The sequence below is a fragment of the Papio anubis genome, chromosome 1, assembly GCF_008728515.1.
Source record: "Papio anubis isolate 15944 chromosome 1, Panubis1.0, whole genome shotgun sequence".
NCBI lineage: Eukaryota > Metazoa > Chordata > Mammalia > Primates > Cercopithecidae > Papio > Papio anubis.
Genome location: NC_044976.1, coordinates 160,390,696 through 160,411,131, shown reverse-complemented (window position 1 = coordinate 160,411,131; position 20,436 = coordinate 160,390,696). Strand labels below are relative to the sequence as shown.

Here is a 20,436-nt window from a genome sequence, read left to right as displayed (position 1 = left end):
GGGTCACACCTGAGGTCTGGTCTGGGCAGAGCCAGAGCCGTGAAGATGTCCTGAGGCTCCAGGCAGGACTCACTCCATTCCTCGGCCCTGTCCACCCTTGTCCTCCAACTCTTAGCTGTGAAGTTGGAACACTCACAAAGCCCCAGCACTAGCAGTGGGTGGGGGGTGCTCGGGACAGGGCCCCCAGGTCCCTATGTCCCTTACTCGGGCACAGGAGACTCACTGGCCAGAGGTGGGCCAGCCTGGGGCACTGGGACCTCTGCACAGATGGCACTTTGAGGGCCTGTCCCCTGGGGCAGATCTGCGGAGCCCTCACCCAGAGTCACAGAGCAGGGGTAGGGCTGATACCCCACACACCTGGAGAACTGGACTGATGATACCCTTAGGAGCCGTGTTAAGGGTGGTGTTCCAAAAAGACCTGGAGCTTCCCCAGGCATGCAAAGGGGGAGTGGGCAGGGGGCTCTGCACCTGGCCGCATCCCCAGCTGATTCTGGGTAAAACTAGAGCAGTCAACCAAGACAGAGTTCTAATGATTTAAACTTTTGAAAAGTTGTAAACCACAGCTTTAAGGGGTTAACAGGGCACCAGGCTGATGTTCCTAGCTTGGTCCGTTCTAGATTCTCTGATGGTTCATTCTCCAAGCTCATAGGGGCCACGATGTCCGAGCATGGGGGTGGGGGCTGGAGGGGGCTTGTGGGGGAAGAGGGTAGGCCTGGCCCTGTATGTGGCAGTTCCCCAGTCACCAAGCTAGGACTGCTGAGTGGCGAGCCACCACCTTAATGTGAGAAGAGGGGAGATGAGGAAAATGATGATCCTCCTCACACACTTCAGATGACCTCTGCTAGAAAGCAAGGCCTCTAGAGAGGAATTCGCTTTTCAGGTCTCATCAGTCACTTACACCTGAGAGTGAATGAATTTATCAGATCCTTCCTGAGAATAGGATTTTCAGAGAAAGGGGAAGTGGTTGCACACAAAAAGGCACTTAACTCCTGGCCAGGGCAGCAGGCCAGGGAAGGGAGGGGAGAACCAAGCAGGGAGATGCCACGGGGAAGATGCATGGCAGCTCCTTCCCCATCTGGCCAGAGTGGGCCTCGGTGGCTGGGAGCAGGCCCCAGGGACAAAGATGAGTGGGTCCAGGCCTCAGTGAAGGGGGACATCACAGACACAGAGGCACTTGCTGGGAGCAGATGAGACAGGTGACTCTGGAGTTCTTGAGGGATGCCGTGCCCTGACCCTGGATGTGAGCAGGAAGGAGCAGAGTTCTCTGGGCAGGACGTAGGCCCCATAGTGCTGATGTGCACCTGTGCTGTGCCCTGGGCAGAGGCTGGGTCCCAGCATCTGTTGTGCCTGCTGCAGGGTGAGAAGGTCCCAGCCCCAAGAGGCTGGGCTGGGAAGGAACTGGCTGAGTCTTGCAAATATTCCTGACCCCAGGGCCCTGGCCAAACAGATCCAGAGGCAAAAAGGGAACAGAGGCAATGAGAGGAAGGGGTGCTGCTGTGAGAGGCAGAGGCCTGGCATGAGGGAGGCCCCTTGAGATGAAGACTTGCAGGTCTGTCTTGGCAGGTCTTGTCACACCTGTGGGGCAAAGAGCTGTTAGCACAAGGCAATGGGGTGCTCAGGGATGGAAGGGGAAGGGGGCCACTGGATAGGAAGGCATCTCTTTGCCCAAGCCCCATACCCACAATGAGTCAGAGCCCTGCAATCTGCCAGCTGAAGGGACAGAGGCTCTGAGAGCTGCAGGCAGCAAAACCAGCTGAGGGCTCAACCTTGTTCTCACGGTTGGCTCAGACCAATCTGCATGAGCAGGGATGGGGGCGTTCTGGGTAGACTGTGCGATCGCAGGCCAGTTAATGTGTACACACGGGGGCGATGGGGTCTCCCACAGTGCACTATGGCCCTCTGCTGTAGGGCCAGGCCCCTCCCCACCATTCACCTCAGCGTCCAGCGAGGAGTCAGATTTCTGTCCCCACTGAGTCCTCTTGGTAGCAGACGACGCTTTCTGTGCCTCCTGATTGAGGGTATCAGGGTGGAGATCAGGGACTAAGACCAGGCTCCAAAGGGCTCGGGATCCCCCAGGCCCAGCTCCCAGCCCAGGATGTCCTTTCTCTTCCCATAAGAGAAAAGGAACCCAGACCCACCCCTCCTCTCTGCCAGAGTCTGACCCACATACCCATCCATCCCCTACTGTTTCCACTCCTGAAATGACTCCTCATCTCCCACTGTCCCTCCTCTGTCCCCAATCATCCCACCGCAATGGCCCCACAGTAAGAGACATCAGAGAGGGCCAGGGTACCTGGGGGTCCTGATCTCCAGACTCTTGGGTCCTGCTGATCCACAGGTTGAGTCTTGATGTCACAACCCCTGAGAGCCTCAAGTTCTCCTAAAAAGAGAACCTTCCATCTCAGGGTTTGGGGCCCTTGGCAGCAGCGAGGCATGTTCAGAGGCCCTGGAATGGGATAGGACTCTCCCTCACTCCCATATGCATCCAGCATGTGCCACATATACCTAGGACAGCCCCCTCCCCTTCTCCCAGGGAGCTGTGTGCCCAGCTAAGGAGATGGGCTCAGGAACGTGAATGGGAACTCAAGTGAAGGTTCTGCCAACATTAATTGACACATGAAAACACAGTTTTCCAGCACTGCCACAGCCAAGATTTGGGTTTTGGAGATGTCACGGCTAATCACCCTAAGGACCCTGGTGGGGCCTGAGCCCCTCACCTTCCGGCTGGAGGCTGGTTCTGCTCGGCTCTGGCCCACCAGTTCCTTCTCAAAGAGGTGACGCTTGCTGGCTACACCCACAGGAGCCACGAATAACTCAGTGCGAGGGGAACCCGGAGACTTGACAGATTCTGATCTCTGGGAACCAAGAACACCAACAGCTGACCCACACCGAGGAGGAGCAAGGGCCATGCCCACCACTCATCCTGCCCTCCACCCCTCGGGAGAAGCCCCCACCCACCCGTATGGCTGTGTGGTATCTCTCCAGCTTCTCTCCCAACTTCACTGTGTTGGCTGGGAGCTTCATACTGGCACTGCGGGATGGAAGATGGAACAGGCGAGCCAAGTGAGACACCCAGGCAGACCAGGCCTGCCCCCATGGCCTGAGAAGCAGCCCCATCACACTTTCTCTTTGTGGCCAAGAGAAACGTGGCCCTCCATCACACAGCAGGCTGTGCTGACTCGGCCAAGGTGAGGAACTTACAGACTCCAGGGATTTCCCTCCACTCCCGAGAAACGTCCCATACAACAGGACATCCCCAAGATGTCCCTCCTTGCCTTCTCCTCCATACCTTGTCATTTCCACTGCAAAACACCTCCTGAAGCAGGCCCTTCCTTTCCATCTTCCCCATCACAGCAATCGCCACCTACCTGCTCTCCCGGCCTGCCACCATGAGCTCTCCACATGGCTGCTCCTACCTCAAATCCAATCCTGTCCTTCCAGCTCGGACCCCGCAGGCCTTGGCACAGTACACAAGGCTCTAGTGATCTGGGCCCTCCCCTTCCCTCCCCAACAGTATGCCTGTGTGCTGGCCAGCTGGACACCATGCTCTTCACTCTGCCTTTTCACATGCTATTCCCTCTATTTAAAACACTATTCCTCCAGTTTTACACGTGCAAACTTCCTACTAGTTCATGGAAAATCGATTGCTCCATGACTCCTTCCCCAGCTCTCACAGGCTGAGCAGGTGCAGCTACTCCTGAGCTCCTAGCCCTGGGTTCATATTCCTGTGTCCCTGTCCCTCCTTGGTTGGCCAGTATGTAATGGTATCATGTTTGAGAGAACTGCTATAGGTTCGCTGGGTGGGTATGAGTTGCTTGAGGACAGCAGCTGTGTCATTTGTCTTTGCATTCCTCCTCCTCCACCCCAAGCCTAGCCTAGTGTAGTAGGCTCCAGTAAATGTTCATGGGGCAGATGAATACAGCATGAGTGGATGACATTCCTAACACACAAGCATATCTGCTTCTCAGATCCTATTTCAGTTTTGCTTTTTTATTTCAAAGCATAGTCCTCAGGCTACTTGCATCAACACCACTGAGCCCAGAAATCCTTGTTAAACCTGCAGACCCACAGCTCCCCAACCAGGCCTGCTGGAGCAGGGGCTTCCCCTCCCTTACACTGTCTGTGGTCTCCCTCCCAGAAGGCCCCCTTTCCCTCTCCTAACCTCAAGGCTAAACCCTTAATCCCCTTTTGGGGCCCCACCCAAGCCCTACCTCCTCCGAGCAGCTCTCTCTGATCCCTCCCCCTCCTTGTTCCATCTCATCCCAACTGAGTCCATCCTGTTAATCCCATCCCCCTGCCAGATCTGGAGCCCTGGGCAAGGACTGCACCTTCCTCTCATGTACCCTACTGCACAGCCTGGCACAAGGAGGGTAGGTGCAGGTACTCAGAAAATAGCCTGAATATGGCCAAATAGGAAAGAACCAGAGCCTCCAGGCCACCCACCTGCGAGTTAGGGTTGTTTCTGAGTTGTCTTTCTTGGGGTTCATCTGAAATGAGAAGGAAAGGCATTGGTGTATGGGAGTCCCCGGGAAATTGGTGGCCCCCTCGAGTGAGGACAGACATGTCCTCCTCCTCTTCAGACCTCCCACCCCTTCTACCAGGGGTCAACCCCCACCAAAGAAATATGTGGACAAGCCTTCGTTAAAGATCATTGTTTGTATCTGGAAGACACAGGTTCCCACCCACTAATATGGGTCAGAAGTCTTTCTTCAGGCTTCCTTCTCAGGGCATCTGTAACCACCTATTTCCTATCTGCCTCCCACTGCCCATGAGCTCTGTGGGGGCACCAGTCACTATCGGGCCACCTCTCCAGGGCCTGGCACACATTAGAGGTGTGATACAAAATGATTGAGTGAATGACCCAGTGAACAGAAGAACTAAGAACAAACACCAGGGCAAAACAAGATGAGATTTCCCCAATCCACATAGTTTGTTCTACTGGGACACTGGCAGAGCAGGGAGAACTAGGAGACCCTTGCAGCTCTCTGTTCCTCCCCTCCCCTCCCCTCCTAGACAGGTCTCCTAGGTGAGGCCAGGAACTGATGAAGGCAGGTGTGGGCCTCCCTGCAGCCCAGGACCTGCCCTGCCTGTCCGGTCTTCATGCAGCCCTGGCCTTACCCACTAGGTGGGGCTACTCATGCTTATTGGAACCTACCTCCCAGGTCACTAACCTGCTCTTCTCTGCTGAATACAGCCTTGTCTGTTCAGGGCCACCCACGGGAATCCAAAGCCCATCTCTATCCAGAGGAGCTTCCTACCTAACCTATGGCTTCTATGTTGTAATGGATGCGGGCTTCCTCCACTTGCCCTCCACAGGCTCGCAGACCAAGGTGCCCAGCATTCTCACCCGAAAGGAGATGGTCCTGGGGCTGGAGCGTTTGAGGGAGCTGCTGTAGGTTCGCTGTGTGGGTGAGGACATATCTGCCTCTTCCTCCTTGCTGGGGATTTTCACCTGGATGGAGCAGGGGGAGTGTCACACAAGAGGTCTAGGGCCCACCAGGCCAGGGCAGCCATAGACCCCATGGCTCACCCCAGGAGCTACAGGAAGAGGGGAGAGTGGGACAGCCCTGTGCCTTCTCTCCTGCCTCCTTCATCTGCTGTGGGAGTAGCTCACGGACAAAGTCCCTTGGGGCTAGGGCACCAGGCAGAGCTTTCTAGGGGAGCTTCTAGAAGGATCTGAGGCTTCCCATTAGTCTGCCAGGGTCCTGGAGCCCAGGCCCTGGATGAGGATATGGTGGAGGGCACCAGCTGCTCCCTGCCCCACAGCTGGTGCCCCTTTAAGCTCCAGCAGCCTGCCCCATCTCAGCCTCCCTGCTCTGACCGTGGTTAGAAACAGGCAGGGAGAGAAGAGACTTCCAAGGCCAGCCTGCAGGTGGGAGGATGGAGGGAGCCAGGGAACCAGGGACTACCTGGGTGAGACTGGCCGGCAGGGCCAGCCGGGTGGCAGAGTAGAGGGTGGGAGGGGTGGGACACTGCCAACCTGGAGTGTGACGGGTGGAAGGCGGGAGGCCACAGTCGGAGGGTCTGAAGCCCCCTGCTCTGTCAAGGAGGGCAGGTTCTTCCCAGGGAGGGCCCTTCCTCTTTGCTCCTTGGTGGTGGCTGGGCTTCCTCCAGAGGCTGGCAGCTCCTGCGCCAGGGGCTGCTCTGAGGCTGTGGCCCTCTTTGGGGCCGGCTTGGCATCTGCAGTTGGGCTCTTCTCTGAGGACAGTGCCTTCTCAAAGATGGATGCTTTCTCAGACACCAGCCTTCTTCCTGAGCCCAGTGCCATCCCTGGGGCTGGCGACTTCTCGGAGACACTCGATTTTTCTAGAACAGACTTTTTCTCTGAGCTGTTTCTTTTCTCTGACACTATCTTCTCCGATAGGGATGTCTTCTCCGAGGCCAGCACCTTCTCGGAGATGGAGGTTTTCTCGGAGACCAGACTCTTTTCAGGTGCCGTCTTCTCTGGCATGGATGATTTCTCCAAGACTGGGGACTTCTCTGGAACCCCTTTCTTCCTCCCTCCTGGCTCCCTGCCCGTCAAGCTCTCCTCCTCCAGGGCCCAGGGGCCCCGCTGTTCCCGACTCAGTCTCCGGCGAGGTGGGATTTCCAGTTCCTTCTTGGGGACTAGGGGTTGCTGTGTGGCCTGCCCAGGGCTCAAGCTGTCCCTCCCCTCCTCTGCCTCCAGCCTCTCCCGGATGGGGGCCTGTGCAGCCTCCACCACCTGCCGCCTCTGCCTCCGCTCCTGCCGTGTTCTGAGGATGCTCTGGATGTCCTCACCCTCATCTTTGGAGGCTGGGGGCAGTGGCTTGGGCACCTCTGCTTCTTCCACGCTCGGTAGTCTGAGTCAGAAGATGGGAGACAGAATCAGAGGATAGAGGTGGAAGACACCCTAAGTATACCTAACCCAATGGAGATGCTGCCAGGGCCACCAAGAAGGAGGTGAGGAAGTCAGGCCCTGGCCTCCCTGGTTCACTACCACCTTTATCCATTCGATATATTGCACTTCCAAGGTATCATCTGAACAAAGCACTCTATGCTTTTTGAAAAGTTCATAAATTCCTATGAAGTCCAACAACTCCATGTTCAGACACAGTCAACAGACCCTGAATAACTAATTTAATATGGGCCAGAGCCTGTGCGGGGCATTGGGGATCAAAAGGAATAAGCATAGTCGCTGCCCCTTAGATCTTAGATCAAGACTAAAGATGTCCAGGGATTTGTTCAAGGTCACACAGCTAATTGGTGGGGGAGCTGGGAGCAGAACCTAAGGCTTCTGATGTACCATTCCACACTCCTGTCAGTTTTGTGGGTGCAGCCGAGACTAGGTGACAGCCACAGGTACTTGTGCAGCCCAGCTCTGGACATCCTCCAAAGTCTGGGGCCAGGCAAGGCTAGGGGAGGGGGGAGGGGAGGAGAGAGGGGAAGGGGGAGAGGAGAGGGGAGGGGAAGGGGGATGGGGGAGGGAAGGGAGGGGAGGGGAGGGGAGATCAACACAGCCCTGTTCTCCCTTCTCGGGGACCCGAAGAAACAAAAGCAACATGAGAGGATTGTCCAAAACCCTTAGCACCTGGCCTCCAGCAAAAGGAGATTCTTTTCCTTCCTCACCACCCTGCTCTCCATGTGCTTTCAGGCAAGTTAGCTTACTGTCTGGGCCTCAGTTTTCAAATCTGCAAATTGGGCTTGTTAGGAAGCAAAATGAGACTCGTGAGGGTGCCCAGCACAGTCCTGGCATATAGGTGGCATTCAGTAAACCCCAGGCTCTTCCCCACCTCATAATCCCAAAATCTAGATGGCAAAACTAGCCCCAGGGTTCTTCTCCTCAGAAGTAAATTATAGGCCAGGAGCAGTGGCTCACACCTGTAATCCCAGCACTTTGGGAGGCTGAGGCAGGTGGATCACCTGAGGTCAGGAGTTCAAGACCAGCCTGGTCAACATGTCGAAACCCCATCTCTACTAAAAATACAAAAATTAGCCAGGCATGGTGGCAGGTACCTTTAATCCCAGCTACTTGGGAGGCTGAGGCAGGAGAATCGCTTGAACCCAAGAGGTGGAGGTTGCAGTGAGCCAAGATTGTGCCACTGCACTCCAGCCTGGGTGACAGAGCGAGACTCCATCTCAAAAAAGAAAAAAAAAGGCAGCCAGGTGTGGTGGCTCATGCCTGTAATCCCGGCACTTTGGGAGGCCAAGGCGGGCGGATCATGAGGTCAAGAGATCGAGACCATCCTGGCCAACATGGTGAAACCCCATTTCTACTAAAAATACAAAAATTAGCTGGGCATGGTGGTGCACGCCTGTAGTCCCAGCTACTGGGGAGGCTGAGGCAGGATAACTGCTTGAACCAGGGAGGCGGAGGTTGCAGTGAGCCGAGATCGCACCACTGCACTCCAGCCTAGCAACAGAGCAAGACTTACTCTCAAAAAAAAAAAAAAATTAAATTAAAAAAAAAAGAATTAGTAAATTAAATTATAGAGGGTCAGGGTTAGAGGGAGGCAGCCTGAATAATGGAAGGAGGTGGGAGCTTGACAAATCTGGATGGACATTCTGGCCCTGCCACTCTTAAGGTACATGATCTCAGCAAGATCTCAGCTGTTTCTCCACCTGTAAAATGGGATAACAATACCTCTCTCCCAGGGATATTGTGAGAATTACATGAGCTATGGCCATAAAATGTCCAGCACAGTATTGGCTCATGGATGGTCAACAAAAAGTAGCAAGCATTGTTATGAAGAGGACAGAAGCCGGCAGGACTGAGCCTGGGGAAGGTGGGGAACTTGAAGTTCATCATCACACCCTTCAGCCTCATTTCCTGGACCCCAACTCCCTGAGCAGACCAAACATGCTGCACTTAGTCCGAGGCAGCCAGTCCATCCCCATCAATCAGGATAGAAACCTGAGCACCTACCTCTCAGAAGCAGAGGTCTGCCGGTCCCCATTCTGGCTGAGCCTGGGAGCCTCATCATCCGTCGTGGAGCTCAGGTTGCGGTGCCGCCGCCTGCGCTCACGCTCCTGCTCCTCCTCATCCTCCAGAGTCCACTGCCGGGCAAGGCTGGGGGAGGGGAGGAGAGGGTCAGCACAGCTGGGGGAACCCAGGACCCTCCTGAGGCAGGCTCCTGTAGGGCTGGGAGAAGAGACCAAATGCCCTCTAGGCCTGTACTGGCTACAAGTGGCTCAGAAGCGCTTGAAACGTGGCTGGTGTGAACCGAGGCATGCTGTGTGAAATGCAGCTGGGTCTTGAAGACCAGAAAAAGGTCTCATTAAGAACTGTGTACATTGGCCAGGCGCGGTGACTCATGCCTGTGATCCTAGCACTTTGGGAGGCTGAGACAGGGGGACTGCCTAAGCTTAGGAGTTCGAGACCAGCTTGGGAAACATGGCAAAAACCCATCTCTACTAAAAACACACACACACACACACACACAAAATAGCCGGGCATGGTGGCGCACACCTGTAGTCCTAGCTACTGAGGAGGCTGAGGCATGAGAATCACTTGAACCCAGAAGGCAGAGGTTGCAGTGAGCTGAGATTGTGTCACTGCACTCCAGCCTGGGTGACACAACAAGACTGTCTCGAAAAAGGGGGGGAAAAAAAAGGAAGAAAAAATTGTGTATATTGATTGTGTGTTGAAATGGCAATATTGTGGATATATTGGGGTAAATGAGCCATAGTATTAAAATTAATTTTGTTTTTCCCTTTTTTTTTTGAAACAGCGTCTCGCTCTGTTGCTCAGATTGGAGGGCAGCGGCGCGATCACAGCTCACTGCAGCCCCAACCTCCTGGGCTCAAGTGATCCTCCCACCTCAGCCTCCCGAGTAGCTGGGACTACAGGTGTGCATTACTACACCTGGCTAATTTTTAAATTTTTTATAGAAATGAGGTCTCACAATGTTGCTCAGGCTGGTCCTAGACTCCTGGGCTCAAGCAATCCTCCTACCTTGGCCTCCCAAAGTGCTGGGATTACAGGCATGAGCCACTGCGCTGGGCTCCTTTTTACTTTTTTTTAAAGTGACTACTCAAAAACTTAACATTTTAGGCCAGGCGCAGTGGCTCACACCTGTAATCCCAGCACTTTGGGAGGCTAAGGAGGGTGGGTCATCTGAGATCAAGACTTGGTGAAACCCTGTCTCTACTAAAAATACAAAACAAAAACAAAAAAAATTAGCTGGGTGTGGTGGCGAATGCCTGTAATCCCAGCTACTCAGGAGGCTGAGGCCAGAGAATCACTTGAACCTGGGAGGTATAGGTTGCAGTGAGCCAAGATAGTGCCATTGCACTCCAGCCTGGGCAAGAGTGAAACTCCACCTTAAAAAAAACTTAACATTTTAAATGTAGTTCAAATTATACATCTATTAAATTCCTACTAAAGCTGCAGGGCTTTGGATTAGACCGGGGTTTCTCCAGCTCAGCAATGTTGACACTTTGACCAGACAATTCCATGTCGGGGGCTGTTCTGGATCACAGGATGTTTAGCAGCATCCCTAGCCTCTACCTGCTGGGTGCCAGTAGTACATTCCCCAGCTGGGACAACCAAAGTTTTTCCTGACATTGCCAAATGTCCCCTGGGGGGCAAAGTCACCCCAGATAGGAACCACTGGGTTGAACTGTACTCTGGACCCAAGGATGAGAATGGGGCGCCTCCGTCCCTGGGGGTGACCAGGAATGTGGAAGGGCGGGCCTGGTCCTGCCTGAAGGAAACAGATGGACTTGCCAAGTGCCTTTCTCTTTTTGGTCCTGGGATTCTTAGGTAATACCCATCAGTGGACAGTCATGGAGGTATTTCCTCAGTTACTCAGTTCCCCATGGAATTTCTTAGTGTTTGGGAAGGGAAGACTTACAAAACCACTTACACCTGGAAAAAACTCCAATATCGCCTTCCCTTCACTTTCCCAGGGGCTCCTGGAGCCTCCCTCACCTATCAGATGGAAAGAGCTTCATGGAAAGTTGAGCCACGGAGCTCCACAGAGTTGGATGAAAATCCAGACAACTTTCACTTCTCTGGGGAGCAAGGGGATCCCACACCCTACTTTTGGTTCCTGACCCAGTCATTCTTCATTCATGGGGCCAAGCAGGCATTCTACAGTCAGTCAGCCAACCCCACCAGTCTATCCATCTACTACTAGCCCACACACCCACGTACTCAGCCACCCACCTGTTTCCACCATCTTTATCCACCTGCCCTACCTACCACCTCCCACCAGCCCATCTTCCATCCAACCCACCCCTTCCAATCCAACCAAAGAGCAAATGAAAACTGAGTGACTGTGACAGGCCAGCACCATGTGAGGAACTGTGTGGGGGTCACAGAACATGGCAGGGTCTCCGCCCTGGAGATATTGACAAACCAGTGAAAAAGAGAAGTGTGTCCACCAATAACTCCCCCAACCAAAGTGCAGAAGTTGTTCTGCACAGTGAGAGAACAAATGCTATAGGCCAAGGTTATCAGAAAAGACTCATGGAAGAGATGAACCTGGGCTGCATCTCAGTGAACAAACAGGCTTTCGATGGGGTGGGGCTGGCAGTCCAAGCAGAGGGAAGGTACCAGGATTCAGGGTTTGCTGGGGGCGGGAAGCTGAGTTTCACTCTGGGAGACAGGACGGGGTGTGAGCAGGGAAGTACCAGGCTGTGAAAGTCAGATGGAGGAGCCCTTCCCGGCACCTCTCTGTGGCTCCCCCTGCATTGTCTGCAAATCAGGTTAAAAGGTTCTAGAAAAGGCCTCTGTCTTGCCTCCCAGAGTTATAGCAACGACTGCAAGGCCTCCCCTTGCCACTGCCAGATGCCAAACTCTCTACCTTTTGCTGTCCCAGCCTCTCCTGCTGCCCAGCCCTAGTTCCCACTGAGCCTCTCTCCTCTGCAGGGAGACTTTGGTAAGGCAAGGTCAGGTGATCTGGTTTCTAGTCCTCCTGCCCTTGGGCAAGTCACTTCCTTTTCTCTTCCTCTGTTTTCCCTCCTAAAATGAGAAAATGAACCACATGACTGCTCCGATTTTTTTCTAGGTCCAGCATCCCCTGGATTGAGCCAATACTCATGAAAAAATTACTTTTGAGGACCTACTATGTGCCAGGCATGATTCTAGGGGCTGGGAACAGCCAGGAATGAGACCAACAGGGTCTTCCCCTTGACGGAGCACATTTCCAGCATGGGGGAGTCAGACCATGAACAAGGAAATGAGCCCATGAACAAAATGACACCAGCTAAGTGTCACTAGGACAAGGGAACAAAGTAAGTAACATGAGAGAAGGTGGCTGGATGGGGAAGCCCCCTAGGAGAGGCCTGGTTCATGAGAAGTAGGCAGCAGAGCTGGATCTGGCAGCCAGTGTTCCAGAAGGAGGATCCAGCCAGTGCAGAGCCCACATGTGAGGAGCTGGGTATTCAGGGGAAGATGGGAAGCCAGGGCCAGAGTGGCCCTCAGGGAATTTGGAGAGGGAGGCAAGGCCAAAGCAGAGGGCCTTGAAGAACAGGAAAAGGACTTGGGTTTTATTCCAGGTGTGCTGGAGAGCCCTGGAGAGTGGTACACAAAGAAACAACATGATGGAATCGCTGTATTTTTAATCTCTCTGGCTGCTGTATGAAAAAAAAAAATTGAAAAGGTTAGGCGAGAGAGGAAACAGGGGTCAGAAGGCACCTGCAATCCCATAGGCGAGAACTAGAACTATGGTGGCTTGAACTGGGGTGATGACAGAAAACATGGGGGAAAAGTGACAGATTTGGGACATGTTCTGAAGATACAGCCACCAGGGTTGGCTGTTGGATTGGATGTTGGGTGGGAAGAGGGGGAGGAAAAGAGAAAAATCAAGAACTGCTAGATTTTGGGCCTGAGTTATTTCTGGAGCTGCCATTAATAACATAAGAAAGACTAGGGGAAGGAGGAGTGCGGTGGGCTGTTGGGTGGTAGTGGGGAGGGACAAGGAGGAGATGAAGAGCTGTGCTTCTGGTTTGTTCCAAGGGAGAAGACACCAGTGAAAAGCAAAGATCAAGACGCTGCAGCCAGGGAGCTCAAAGGAAACCAGAGGAGGGCATTGGCATGAACGGTCGGGGGAAGGCCTCAGTCAGATGCTGCTGCGAGGGGAATGAGACCAGGACGGAATTGTGAGCACAGAGGCACCAGGTACCACAGGAAAAGCAGATCCCAGGACTGTGCCAGAGTCTGAGCAGGCTGGCGGGGGTAAATGGAAACCAAAAAAGGAATTAGTGAGTAGCAACAACTCTTTTGAGAAGCAAATAGCATGGGACAGTAGTGGCCGGGCACAGTGGCTCACGCCTGTAATCCTAGCACTTTGAGAGGCTTAGGCAGGTGGATCACCTGAGGTCAGGAGTTCGAGACCTGCCTGGCCAATACGGCGAAACCCTGTCTCTACTGAAAATACAAAAATTAGCCAGGCATGGTGGCAGGCACCTGTAATCCCAGCTTCTCAGGAGGCTGAGGCAGGAAAATGGCTAGAACCCAGGAGATAGAGGTTGCAGTGAGCTAAGATCATGCTGCTGCACTCCAGCCTGGACAACAGAGCAAGATTCCATCTAAAAAAAAAAAGGGGGGGGTGTGGACAGTAGCTAGAGGAGGTTGTGGGCTCAAAGAATGCTTTAAGGTATAATTTACATAAATGTACAGATCTTGAGTTTTTCTTTTTTCTTTTTTTTTTTTTTGATGAGCAAACAAAGGAGGGAGTGGAGAAGGTCTGAGAGGGTTGAAAAGAGTGTGACTGGCTGGGCATGGTGGCTCATGCCTGTAATCCCAGCATTTCAGGAGGCCAAGGTGGGAGGATTATTTGAACCCAGGAGTTTGAGACCAGCTTGGGCAATGAAGCGAGACCCACGTCTTTATATAAGAAAAGAGCAACTGAGTTGTCCTGCAGTGAGAGAAACAACCGCAGGATAGGGTGTCTTTCATGTCTAGTGCCCAGCACGGCGCCTGGCACCCAGCAGGTGCTGACAAATGTGGAAGAACAAGTAAGTGTCAATTTCAGGAGTGCTGGGCTCTCCTCCTCCCTAGAAATTACAAAACCTCTTCCTGGATGCCAAGGCACACAAAGGGGAAACAAAGCCCACTCCTCCCCCAAAGGCAATCTGCCCGGCTGTCTGCCCAGGGAAGGTGAGTGCCTGCCCATCACCCCAAGGGGAAAGGAGGTGCCTTTGGAGGAGAACCTTCCAGACCCTCCCAATTCTGCCAGCAGGGCAGCTCTTCCTGGTGAGAACCTCAATCCCTCCTCCATCAGTCACACCTCTACTTCCTCAGGGGAGATGGAGAGGAGCCCACATCAAACTTTCCCCCTATGACCTTGGCCACGGAACTTAAACAAGATTCCCCTGGGCCTCTGCATGACTCCCGTGAGCTCTGGGTATTTGTAGATTGAACATTCATCATTCATTCATCCTTCATTCACTACACACAAACAGATGCTCTCTTATGAGGCGGGTTCCAAAGTCCCACCTCTCCTCGGTTTTCTTATTCAGACTTAGAAACGCCAACTTCGGCTGGCTTACATATGAGGCCACATCTCCAGCTCCCTCCCCTGGATGCACCTTGTCCACAGCCTGGAAACAGCTCTTGCCCTCCAAAGCTGAGGGATCCAAACACTGGGGAAAGTGACCCACAAAGCCCAGAACGCCTCTCCCCGACCACACCCACAGCTGGCTGAGCTGGAGCCTCCAGGATTCCTAGGTCTTGAGCCACCCAGCTCCCACATGCCACCCTCAGCCCTTGGGGAAGTGGCCAATTTGTTTATCCTCCTGTGGGGCCCTGGATGGTGCATGAGCACTCAGGGCCTGGTCTCCTGGGGGGTCTCCAGGGCTGAACTGCAGGACTCAGAACCCAGGGATCCTTGAGTGTCCCCAAGCTTTACACTAAGACCCCACAGCTCACCCAAGGTGACATGGCCACCATCCCTGCTGCTTGGCAATCATGGGGCTGCCTTCAACCCTGACATCTGGCAAAACAGGAGTCCCTACAGCAGCACCACCCCACCCTGGGGAGAAATGTTATCTCGGATAAGCACAAATTATGAGGAGGGAGGGAAGGGCAAAGGCCAGTCCCCAGGAGGGGACTCAGTGGGTACAGTTGTTGAAACCCCAGTAATAAATAAAAAATTGAGGGCTCAAAACAGTGTTGGGCACTTGTTGAACATGGTGAATACGAATAAATCCATAACTAAAGGAATAAGGTGGGAAGTGAGCACACTCGTGGAAGTGCTTACTCTAACACCAGTCACTGTTCTAATACCCCTGGCATTCATCTTTACAACAGCCACTGGGTGTGGTGGCTCACACCTGTAATCCCAGCACTTCAGGAGGCCAAGGCGGGCAGATCACTTGAGGCCAGGAGTTCAAGACCAGCCTGGCCAACATGGTGAAACCCCATCTCTACTAAAAATAGAAAAAAAAAAAACAGCTGGGTATGGTAATCCCAGCCATTCAGAAGACTGAGGCATGAGAATCACTTAGAACCCAGGAGGCAGAGGTTGTAGTGAGCCAAGATCATGCCACTGCACCCCAGCCTGGGTGACAGAGTGAGACTCTGTCCATCTCCTATATAAAGAAACTGAGGCTCAAAAGAGTCAACTGTCCCAGGATTGCACAGCTAATAAAAACAAGAAACCAAGATTTAAATATAGGTCAGCCTCTCAAAAGCACCTACCCTTAACCACCATACCAAGTGCCAGAAAAGGATGTCCAGGGAGGGCCGGCCCAACCCAGAGTGAGCTTAACAGCTGAACCCTCAGGGGAGGGAACAGAGGCCCAAGAGGGCATCTAAAGGTGTGGTATTCCCCACTCCAGGACAGGTTGGGGCCCAGGGCAAAGCCTGGGAGGGCAGAGGTTTGGGGAAACTCCATGGCCCATGCAACATTGACCTTCAAACCCCAGAGCAAGGCCCAGGGTGAAACCTGCAGGCCCCAACAGCTGGGGAGGCTCCGCTGCTCCTACTAGCTGAGGCCACAGCACCAGCCAGCTGCCTACCACTCCTTTCCTCTCGACAACCCTTTCCCCAACCTCCTGGCCTTCATTTGGGGACACACATCCATCTCGGTGTCTCCACGTAATGCTGCTATCCTTCTCCCCACTCCAGACTTCAACTCCATCCTTTGGAGATGGGGGTCCTCTTTTTCTCTTAAACAATTCTAAAGGACATTTTGCCCTGTTACTCACTAGGGAGCTTGTTTTGACCTCTCACCTGGGAATTTTCTTCCTGAAGTCTAACTTCCATCTATTCTGCAGCAACTGATGGCAGGGATTTAAGTGAAGTGGTTAAAAGTCATGTTTAGCAGTAGAACCCATTTTCCCAAATTGAATCAGACAGAAGCCCATTATACAATAGATTAAGGCTCAGCTGCTCTGCTTAAAGCTGGGAGAGGGTGAGAAGGCTGCCCCAGATGCATTTTGTGGAACCCTGGGGCTCAAGGAGCATAATTTGCAAATCTTGGGGGCTGGGGATAGGGAAGGGAGGACAGAGGAGGGATGGGAGGGCATGCCCATGACCTTGGCCAGTCTCCTGAACCTGAGCAGGGCAGGCCTTAAGCTCCCTTTCTGCATGGTCACTGTGGGGGGTAACTCAGGTCTCTTCCAGCCCCAAAGGTCTAGAGAGAGGTGTCGGGAGAACCCAGGGCAGCAACTGGAAGTAGGAGGGCGGCTCAAGGCCCAGGCAGGGAAATGATTAACCACTGGCTGTTCAGTCCCAGGCACTCTTAGATCAACCCCTCACCCCCTGCAGACAGGCCTGGCCCAGCCTCACTGGTCACCAGGCCAGTCCAGGGAGAAAAGGACAAGGCCTCTGACCAGGGCACCCAGCCAGCCAGCTCACCACTGCCCCCCATCCCATCCCAGGGCTGGAGGACTTGAATTTCTGCTCTATGCCAAGGATGGGCTGCAGGCTGGCCCCCAGCTACCCACCCACCTCTCCATCCACCTCCCCACCTGGGGCCATGCTGTCACACCCTAGCACGGTCCTCCCCAGCCCAGGAGGCTCCGTTGACAGTGACTCACAGCCCTTTCCTGCCTGCCCGCTGAGGCTTGTTCACCCAGGGAGCGGAGCGGGAGCGGTCCTCTGTTCCAGGTGCTTCATCAGGGTGACTGTTGGCAGCAGCTGCATCTGCCCACGGGGCTCTATGAGGGCTGGGACCATGCAGGGAGGGCAGGCCAGGGGCCCCTGTGGCAGGACTGGTTTCCCAGAGCTTCCCTGGCACTTACCCTGGACATCTTGTGGGAACTTGGCTGTAGCCACATGAGTCCATGTCCATCTGAGCAGTGGACAAGCTTAGGCCAGACCTCGCTCCCATTTTCAAAGTTCCACTGCCCCAGCTGCCTCCCCCCACACACCCCCATGCATATCCAGGCATGCTTTCAGACACAAAATCACATATATCCCACCAGACTATGAACTTCTGAAGAAGGAGTGTCTGGTTTGTATTTTTAACCCAATGCACAGTCTTCAATAAACAGTTCAACTGAACATATGCAGACTGACAAGCTCAAGACTCAGCAACATTAAGAACCAACTCCACACGCAGATGTCTCATCTCTTCATAGGCCATAAACACACTTGTCCACAAGTACACCACACACACACACACACACAAGCATACATTCATAGGCACAGGTAGGCCCACATCTAGAAGCAAAGACACTCCCACATCAACCCCCAGGCACACTGACCCACATGCAAAGTCCAAGACCTTGACTCCTCAGCCGCACCCTCAGCACAGATCTTCCTCTGTAGCAGCCTGGGTTTCTTTTCCAGAGCACTGAGTTCCCTCCATTCGTGGGGCTTACCTTTTCCCCTCTCTAGAGCCCATGGGCTGCCCACAGTGCTTCAGAGTACTGTGAGGTCTTGAGGGTCTGGGGAGGTGGCCCCCCACCCCCAGTCCCAGGCGATGAGCTGCTATGGAGAGGCTAAGCCTGAGACAATGAGGTAGTTCTGGAGCGCTTAAGGGAGGGCGGGAGCGGGGTAGAGGACATACTAGAGCACTGGAAAAACCTGTGAAAGATGCCTTGATGGGGAAAGCCTGCAGGACCCAAACGGCTGGAGGGTGCTGGTCTGCACCTGGCAGAAATAGCCCTGGCTCAGGAAAGGCCAAGACCCAAATGCCCACCTGGGAGGGGCCAAGACGCTAATGTCTACCTGGCTAGAAAGGGATCAAAAGAGCAGGCTCCAGCTCTGAGCTATTGCAGGAGCCTCAGTTTCCTTAGGGACAAGATGGGGGAGGGAGGCGCCCAGTGGAGGAATGAGGTGAAAATGCTCACAGGGGGCCTTCTTGGCAGAGGTTCAGGGTCGCTCCAAGAGAAGTCAGTAGAGGTCACCAATCTCTATGAGGGGCGCCGCCTTCTGAACACCCACCTTCCCCAGGCCTCTGGGACCCTGATAGGATGTCCAGTAGGCAGGGAAAGGATGCCTCATCCCCTGACCCTTTAGGAGACCAGTGTACAAATATTGTAGCAGCACAGATGAGGATGAACACTATCTTAAGGTTCTCAGCCCAGATGCCACCCCAAAATGCCATGCTGAGATTCTGAGCCTCCTTAGTGGGAGATGGGTCTGCTTCCCTCCAGTCCTTTTCACTGACCCCTCCAAGACGGCTTTCCCTGCTCCTCCGCCTCCCAAGAGGGGCTGTGGGACACCTCCCAGGGGTCCTCTCCGCCGGAGACACACTCAGGAATGAGGGAGACTTCTCTCAGGAATGAGGCTTGGAGGTTACTCTGAACACCTCCACAATCCCCCAAAACGTTCCTTCCTGCTTCCACCCTCCACAGGGAGGCCATACCCCAGGGGGCGTCCAGACTGGGGACCAGCCTTCCCCCAAGTACCCTGTGTGGGACCTCAGGCCCCGATGGGAGAAGACCTACCCTGTAACCTCAGGGTCCCCGAGTTTGGCCCCAATCCTGTCTCCCGCGAGTCGCAAGACCAGGGTCCAGCCTTGGTGTCAGGGTCCCAGGCGGGGAGGAGGCCGGTTCCCGGGGAGAGGAGACCCAAAAGCTCCCCGCCGACCCCGCGCCCCTCCCGGCTCCCTCGGGCGCTCACCTGGACAGCGCGGACCAGTCCTTCCTGCTGACAGCCATGCTGCAGGAGCCCCGCGTGGCCGCCCGCGCCCCGCCGGCCGCCGCCTCACCTGGCGCCCCTCCCCCGCCCGCCCAGGTGGGGTCACATGGCCGCTTATCTCACCCCCGCGCGCCCCGGCCGCGCTCCGATTTGCCGACCCGGGAGCGGCCTCTGGGGTGTGGGCGTCCCAGACAAAGCCGCATTGATCGCAGCCCAGGCCGGCCGGGCCGCGAGGCCGCAAGCGCTGGGTGGACCGTCGGACGGATCGCGGGACCGACCGACGGACGCCCGGGGCCGGCGTGGGGCTGGTCGGCTGCCCGGGGCGAGGGCGGGAGACTTCCTGCTCAGAACCAGTCCGACCAGCTTGGCGCTGGGCCGCCTCCCCGCGCTGTGTCGCGGCCCGGGTGCCGGGGAGCTGGGCTGGGGGGCGGGGACCCCTGCCGGGAACCCGACTTAGCCCGGAGAAGCTCAAGAGCAAGAAGCCGAGCGGAAAAGTTAGCGCAGGTACTGTAATCTCGGAGCGCCCGCGCCTTCTGGGCCCCTTTCCAGAGAACGCCCTCCCCACTCCCAGGCTTCAGAACCCACCCGGGCCCACCGCCCCAGTAGGCCTGGCTGAGATGAATGGGGCTTTGCTTTCTGAGCTGCACATAAAACACGCCCCTGGTAGAGCCAGCCCCACCCAAAGGGAGAATCTTAGACTCAATTCAGCAAACATTTGTGTGCCCACAGCCTGAAAGCACAAATATGTCAAAGGCACTGTCCTTGCTCTCTGATACTGGACTTTGGCTGAAGTGGCAGGGTGTATAATAGGGGCAGAGGAAGCTCAGTTTTTCTTCTCCGAGGAAAGATTAAACACAGATATCTAGGACTCGAATTTTGGAGCACCGTGAGACAGCTCAGGCACCCCGGTACCACCTGGCTCCCTTTATGTGCCCATCCGGGCTGGTGCGGGGCCAGGTGCTTTCTTTCCAGGAACCAGCGTCAGGTGGGCTAAGAGAAGGTCAGGTGCTGAGCATGGGGAATCTTATCTTCCCTGATGGATCTGAAACACAGGGTCAAGGCACAGCTGCAGTTCCTGCCCTGAGAGGAAGGAAGCACAGCCGCTAGCGCCAGGATGAGAAGATAGAAAAGGAGCCGGAGTAGGAACTGCCCTCATGCTCCCGGGCCTCACTGCCCAGCCTCAGCCTCTCTTTGGTGCTCATCTCAGGCCCTCCAGCCCTAAGATTCATGGTGAAGGGCAAGCTGGCTGCCGGGCAGAAGCCTGGAAACACACACACACAGCCAGCCTGTTGAGATTCCCCCTCCCAAAGTACCCCCTCCTCCAGGGAGCCTTCCTTCTTGGCATAGGAGGGGCAGGATGAGGTCCAGGACATGAGAACTGTACTGGTAACTTGCACCCTTGAGGTCTGATTCTGACGTTTGTGAACTATGTGACT

The 20,436-nt window shown here is 54.7% G+C and overlaps 1 protein-coding gene across 1 annotated transcript; it reads right to left on the bottom strand.

Moving 5' to 3' along the window:
• Positions 1–873: 873 nt before the first annotated feature.
• Positions 874–19,317, bottom strand: LAD1 (ladinin 1). The gene is made up of 10 exons (XM_003893316.3): positions 18,983–19,317; positions 8,885–9,028; positions 5,981–6,821; positions 5,348–5,452; positions 4,444–4,487; positions 2,959–3,031; positions 2,718–2,855; positions 2,294–2,380; positions 1,934–2,008; positions 874–1,575 (listed from the first exon to the last, which is right to left on the bottom strand). Exons 1-10 carry the CDS (start codon positions 19,018–19,020, stop codon positions 1,570–1,572), a joined length of 1,551 nt encoding a protein of 516 aa, XP_003893365.1. The 5' UTR covers positions 19,021–19,317; the 3' UTR covers positions 874–1,569.
• Between the last annotated feature and the right edge of the window lie 1,119 nt (positions 19,318–20,436).